Source organism: Colletotrichum siamense (genome assembly GCF_013390195.1).
Source record: "Colletotrichum siamense strain Cg363 chromosome Unknown KSG_Cg363_contig04, whole genome shotgun sequence".
Classification (NCBI taxonomy): domain Eukaryota; kingdom Fungi; phylum Ascomycota; class Sordariomycetes; order Glomerellales; family Glomerellaceae; genus Colletotrichum; species Colletotrichum siamense.
Genome location: NW_023501017.1, coordinates 4,287,139 through 4,293,916, shown reverse-complemented (window position 1 = coordinate 4,293,916; position 6,778 = coordinate 4,287,139). Strand labels below are relative to the sequence as shown.

The 6,778-nt window shown below is 55.4% G+C and overlaps 1 protein-coding gene across 1 annotated transcript; it reads right to left on the bottom strand.

Annotated features, from left to right (window-relative positions):
- Nucleotides 1-948: 948 nt before the first annotated feature.
- CGCS363_v007038 (Grainyhead-like protein 2-like protein) lies at nt 949-3,746 on the bottom strand (the record flags this gene model as incomplete). Its single annotated transcript, XM_036638887.1, has 3 exons — nt 949-3,163; nt 3,417-3,581; nt 3,733-3,746. 3 exons carry the CDS (start codon nt 3,744-3,746, stop codon nt 949-951), a joined length of 2,394 nt encoding a protein of 797 aa, XP_036496932.1.
- Nucleotides 3,747-6,778: the final 3,032 nt, after the last annotated feature.

Here is a 6,778-nt window from a genome sequence, read left to right as displayed (position 1 = left end):
TAGCCACGGCACATCCGTCTCCCAATCATCGTGCCCGATGCGACAAACGTCGCCTGTGCTGTCCTAGTCAGTAATAACCGTCGCGCATAACCGTCGTGGAACCGATATGAACCCTAGAGTTAGTGCATCTGTAAATCGGCTCTCTTTCCCATTTTGTAAATCCCATCGTCGTGGCGCCCGATGCCGCCCGCGCGGTTGAGAATAATGATATCAAAGTCAATGCCGTAAATTTTCTGTTCTCTAGATTGACTAGAGAATCAGTGGGTATGTTGCTAAGGTACAAGCTGCAGCGCAGGGGAGCTCGTGCTCTATGAATGTGTGCCCTCCAATGCTTGCATTACTTCGTCAACCAGCTTCGGACTTGTGTACGCAACGACAAGCCAAAGTACATGTTGGTCTGCGTTGAACAAAAGAAAGACAGTGGGTTAGGCATCAAATAGTATGGTAAAAGTTGATGCGAGAATCAGAGAGAAAAACAGCTGAAAGAAGCCGCAGCCTGGGCTGTCGACAACTCGGACTATACCACGGAACCGAGTAGACCGAAACGTTTTCGTGGTCTCGCTCGCCGTGTCCGAGTCTCGTCCTTCCAAAAACCCTCTCGAATGTGCCGACGGCCCTTCGAAGGGCGGGATATCTTGTGTGTTTTGCTACCATGCCCGTAATGACCCAGATCTAAATACCCAAATCATAAATCCGCCTGCGTATTTGGTGGTCGGAAGCGTTGAAAAGAAGAAGCGCCCCATCTAGGGACTTGGTATCTCAAAATCAACAACGCCAACTGAGCGATATCCCAACCATGCGTGTGCGAGTCCCTATGTGCGCTCGTATCGCCCGTGTCCAGTGGCATACTTGGCGACAAGCAGCCGGAAACAAGTACAAATCCCCGTCTAAGAGTCCTAGTCCGATCGATTTTGTTGCTGAAGAGAAGATGGATCCGATTATGTAACATTAGAAGTTGAGGCGCAATTCAAAGCCTCCTTGCGAAGATGGCTGGTCCATAGTGTCTCCCTCGCTCGGGTCGACAACCATGTCCCACTCTCGCTTTGGTTGGACTTCATCCGCGAGCTCTTTGATCTCGAGCCTCATATCCTGGCCTTCTCTCAGTTCGGCAATGACATCGTCATCCATTTCGACTTCGAGGCCACGATCCAGGACATGGACGGTGCGGAGGATCTTCGACGGGTCAATGTTCCACTTTGCGGCGACGCGATAGTTGAAATCTTTCAAGTTACGCTGGGCCAAGTAGATCGCCCTGTAGTAGTCTCGCTTCTCCGGCTCAGAGGGGCTAGGTCGGATGACGTAAAAGCAGGCGACGGGCTTTGCAACACGCTCCGGAGGGGGTCGGTAAGATGGGTCGACTCCGAGGGCCTCGATCCACCCGCTCAAGTTGCCGGCATCATCCGTCTTGCTGACCTTTGTAGGCTGGTCTGAGCCCTGTCGCGATGCAGGCTCACCAGATCCTTCGCCGTCAAAACCTGACCATTGTCGGTTGGGCACTGCCGACGCTTGTGATGCAAGAGACAAAGAGCTAGGTGAAGGCGACACCAGAGAAGAGCCTGCAACAGAGCTGCGTCCGCTGCGTGCTTGCCACGCGGGCCCTTCACGAGATTCCACCTTTGTGACTTCGCCGCCCTGCTCTCCGGGCAGAGACACAGGATGGGCATCGGGGTCGTCGAGATCTTCGCCACGGAGATACAATACGCTGACGGGTCTGGTGCTCGTAAACATGTCCTGCAGTGTCTGGAGCTTGTAGTGTAAGTCTTCTTCTAGCGGAGGGCGGGTGCCGCCCGCCGAACTGGTTGAAGACATCGACCACGTCCGCTTGTGCTTCTGCACCTTGCCTGGTCGCTGGTCTGATCCCTTGACCTGCGATGCCGACGATCTCTTGCGCTTGCCAAAGTCCTTCATGCCGCTCTCCGCCTGAGCGATTTGCTGCTTGAGCTTATCAATCGTCTTCTTGACGTGCGCAACATCGTTGGAAAGCTTTCGTTCGGCACCGTGGTCGCGGAATAACTTTACCTTGCAGAAGCAGATCTCGGGGTTGGCGTCTGCCGCTGGCTGGGTAGGATCCGAAGGGAAAGTCTGGGTTTTGGCGCAAAGTCGAACCGGGATACCCTTCACGCCCTTCGAGTGACTGAAGTCGGTGGACAAGAAGTTGAATCTGACGGCAATGTTGCATTCGGGGCCGCCGTTGATACCGGGAGTCCAAACCACGGAAAACCCGTCGAATGATGCAGATTCAAGCTCAATGCGAGTTCTCTTGTCGTCGCCCTCGGTGGGTTGTCCAGCCTCAACATATTCCACAGCTTGCAGCTTCCCGCCTCTCTGGTGGGCCTCGTTCGTGCCTCTTCCCTCCTTCCACAGGGCCCAGCATACCCCAGGCTTCTGTCGCTGCTGCTCATCTTCGAAGGAAATGCGGACAAATGTGCGGAATTTGGTGCCCGGAGCGACGGGAATAGTCGCATTAGTGTCCACGATAGAAAGGGAGTAGGCCTGGCCTTTGTTGAGATAAGTTACCGGGATCTCATCTGCGTGCTTGATCATGGCGGTTGGCGCATTTAGAGTCGCGTGGAATCGAAACTTCTCGGCAGATGGCGGGAGCGCGGCAGCCATGGGCATGCCGCTGAACTGGCGTCCTTGTTGGAAACCAACCATGGGTGAGTTGTGAAACGCGCTGTCGATTGAGGTCATCCTCTCTTCAGACGGATCAGAATTCATAGGCGATCCATCCTGTTCCATCGTCTCGTAGCCGGTATCCTGGTGCACAAAGGTCGACGGTGCGAAGGATTGCTGAGGCGCAGGAGGCTGGATGAAGGGATGGAACTGTTGCTGGAAGTGCTGGGGATGCATCCCTTGGAAACCAGCGAGGTCCATCATGGCAGGTCCGGAGTTCATCGCGCCCTCCGACGTGGGCATCGACAGCGGGGTCCCGAGACCCATACCGAGACCCAGCGTGGGCGTGTGCAAGTCACCGGCTTGAGGGTGGTAGATGGTGTTGGTGCCGCCCGGGGTGGGAGTGTAGTAGCCAGGCGGCGCATTGGCAAAGTTGGTGAAGGAGAACGAGTTGGGATCAAGCAGTGATGGAGTGAACCTCCACGGCTCATTCGTCGCTCTCGGCGTCGGATCTTGGTCCCTGAAAGCTTCATGACTGAGACTATGGCTTCTGCGACAAGTTAAACATTAGCAAATACGTCATTTACACACAAAGAAACGCAGTCTTCCCGGTGCGTTGATGCTTGAATTGAATTTGGAAAGTGGCCGTCGATTGACAACCGGCCAAGTACCCCGCGTTTCCGCCTACTGGACTGATCCCGGGGGATGCGGCCGGCAGGCTGGACAGCAACGGCAACGGCAAGCCTCGAGGCGGCAAAACACACAAGGTTCGGTGAAAAACTGGTTCGGATGCGGGTACTGACCTTTCTTGGAACCCAGGGAGTGGAACGCCTGGGATGGGTGCAACGGCGGCGTTGTCGACGGCAGCCTGCGGAACACCAGCCGGTGCGGCGGTTGTGGCAGCTACCTCAGGGAACTGCTTTCTGAAAGTGGCCAGCAGTTCATCGCCAGGCTTCTGGGCGCTTGTTCTGTACAGAGGGCATACGAGTCAGCTAAAGGCCGGGACAGGCGCAAAAAGGTTTCGAGATGGCGCAACAACACGCAGCGTGTGTGCGGGGAGCCGGGTTGTACAGCTATTTTGGTCGGTGCATGAGGGGGACGAGGCATGGCAGAGCTTACCTTTGGCGAAACATCTGGAGAGCAGATATGTGCTGTCAAGCGACAGCAATTCCGTGGTGGTATTCAGCGCGGGTATCGTCCCGAATCTTTCCAATCTCTTCCTGGCGAGCGATCGATTGATACGAATCCTCGCCCTCGTGTAGCTTTTCCCTTAGCTTGCTTGCTTGCGACGCCTCTTTTAGTTTTTGGATTCAGCTGAGCCGGGGTTGGTTGGGCGAGTATGGCTGCTTTTTTTTCCTGGTCTTAACGAGCGTTGGTCAGGTGGGGGAAAGCCGGGCTGTGGCGCTTCATAGAGCGGTGGATGAGAAAACGAGCGAATGGGTCGGCGAAAGTGTCGCACGCGGTGAGAGGAGAACTCCAACGGAAGTCGGGGTTTCAAATGATGATGGGCAAGCGACAGAGGCCGCTAGCAAATCGAAAAGTTGCTGGTCGAAAGAAAAAGGGCCGCTCCGGTATGACGTCCGTGGGGAGAAAGCGGTATATTAGAGGGAGTTGTGGGTACCTGACATGTACGTATGTGAGGCAATGTGGACAGACCGACAAGGGTTGAAGCGGAGAAAACGATGGCCTAGATGCGCCGTCGACTTCTGCTCTCGATATTGGCCTGTTGGGTCGGAACGTCGGCGAGACTTTTGCTGTTTTGGTGCGTCGAGTCCCTGGGGTCGAGAGCTTTTTGGTCAGGAGACGTAGGTGTGAGGGCGAAGTCGGCGATGAACGGGACTCATATGCGCACGAGATGTGACGACAGGTTGGGAATCAAGTGGTTCGCCGTTGGTCGTGGGATCTTGGTTCTTGGGTGTAGTTGCCTGGTGGACTGCTGCGCGATGTGAGTTGTGAGCATTCGAGGACAGCGCGTGTAGACGGGCTTGAGAAGCTTCTCGAGTGATGCGACGAGGAGCTGTGCGCGGAACGGAAGGATGAGCTTGTGAGCAAGCGCAGGGCCGAACAGGATGTGGTGAGGTGAGGTCGGTGCAGACAGACGGGTAATTCCAGGCAAGACTTGCAGAGAGAGCCGAAGGGATTGGGATGGAGAAGTGAATGGGATGAGCGGTATCTAATGTATGTATGTGGTGGTGTAGGCACGCATGTCGAGGAAGGTCAGGTAAGGACCGTAAGGTAAGGTAAGGCAAGGCAAGGTAGGTCGAGGTAGGTATGGATGGTGTGTGCGCGCGCGGGTTGGAGGAGCGGTGCCCTTGGGCTGGGTATCTGGGTCCGCGGTCTGGGTCCTCCTTGGAGAGAGGAGAAAGGTATGGGTATGGGGCCTTGGGCTATGGGTATGGGTACGGGTATGGGTATGGGTATGGATACAGCGGACAGCGGACAGGACAGCGGTCATGGGCGAGCAGCAGCAGAAGGGTGTGGGAGGTTGAGGGCAGGGCGTGGAATATGAAAATGGGGGAGCGATGGGTATGGGTATGGGTATGGATACAGACAAAAAGAGAGGTACGACGGGACGGATGGAGAGAGAGATATGGGGCCAGGGTGAGTCTGCGCAATGGAACAGCGTGAAGAGATGGATGTGAAGGAGACAGACGACGGATGCCGTGGCCGTCGGGTAGAGGTACCTGGCCGCGTGCCTGGGGTGTGGTGGGAAGACAAGTAGATGTGGTACGTACCCTTTTCTGTGTGTGTGCGTGTGTTATTATTTTTTTTGTGTTCTGGACTGATGAGGAGGTGTCTGCGAGGTGCGGGTGGCAGGCAGCCTGTCTTCAAAGTGATAGAAGGAGCTACCTAAGGTAGCAACTGTGCGGCGTAGCTGGGCCGAGAGACACGTTGGAGGAGACTTGGCCGGTGTGGTGGACGGAATGGCGGGCGAATTTGGATTCTTGTTAGGTTGGTTGGAGTTGGAGAGGACGGCCGGTGAGGGAGGGGGGATATGTCTGAGAAATACTCCAAATCCAAAGAGGGGGAAGAGATATCAGACAGTGGGAGGGAAAATCGAGACAGGTGAGGGCGGCCAGAGCGAGGTAAAGTAGGTGAGCGAGCGGCGAGTTGACTCGAGTCGAGGATGAGGGTCGAGTAAGGTATGAAGTAGGCAAGTAAGTAGTACCCGAAGGCAGGACAGAGTAAGGTAAGGTAAGGTAGGTAAGGTATGGTAGAAGATGTTGGGATGAGAGGTATGTATGCGTGAGAGCGAGCGAAAGAGACGCAGCAGGCTGGCTGGTGGTCAATGATTGATGTGTGCAAGCAGAGACTGACCGAGATGGTGGTGGTGGTCGTCTTCTTCTTCTTCTGTTGCTGCTAGCTGGTGCTGGTGCTGGAGATGGCCAGGGTCCTTTCTGCTCTGCTGAGAGCCAGGTGGACATTTGCATCTCAAGTCGTGCTACTTGTGATTACGACTGGTATGGCTGCAATTTGAAGCTGCAGTACGTACCCTCTCCCATCCCATGCAGCGCAGGCTGTGTGGCTCCCGCTCTCTCTCTCTCTCTCTCTCTGTCTCTTCCATTCTCTGGTTGTCGCTGCAGCGTGCGCCAGTGCAGGGATTGGGCATCTTCTTCGGCGGCATCTCCACTTGCTCATCGTCTCCCTTGTCAAGCCGCCTCCCATCCAGAGGGGAAAAAATTGTTAGTGCGCGACAACGGGCCTTGTACTGCACCCCCCGCTCTCTTTCTGCCCCCGGATGGGATGTGTTGACAGGGCTTGTCTGATGCCACCCCTCCCGTGTGCTCTTCGAGAGCAGGAACAATACCGAGTACTTTCCACACACACACGCGATGTGAGTAACATGCCCGGTACGTATCCTCTCTCTGTTTTTCTCTTGCGTCCAAACGACGGGATGAGGACGTAGACGACTGGAGTTGGACATGCGAGAAGTGACGCCTGACCGATTCATCCTCCACAACCTCGTAGCTCGACGACTCGATTCGAGTCTCAAGTGCATGCCATGTAGGTGAGGTAGGTTACCGCCTCGGTACATGCCCAGGCGATGCAGATACATTGCCTTCCTCGCCTTAGCAGTTGGAGATGGATTGAAGAGCACACACACAGTTTGGCTTCCGGGGCCCTGTCGAGCTGCCTGCCTTTCTTTGCTGCATAGTATGTACGG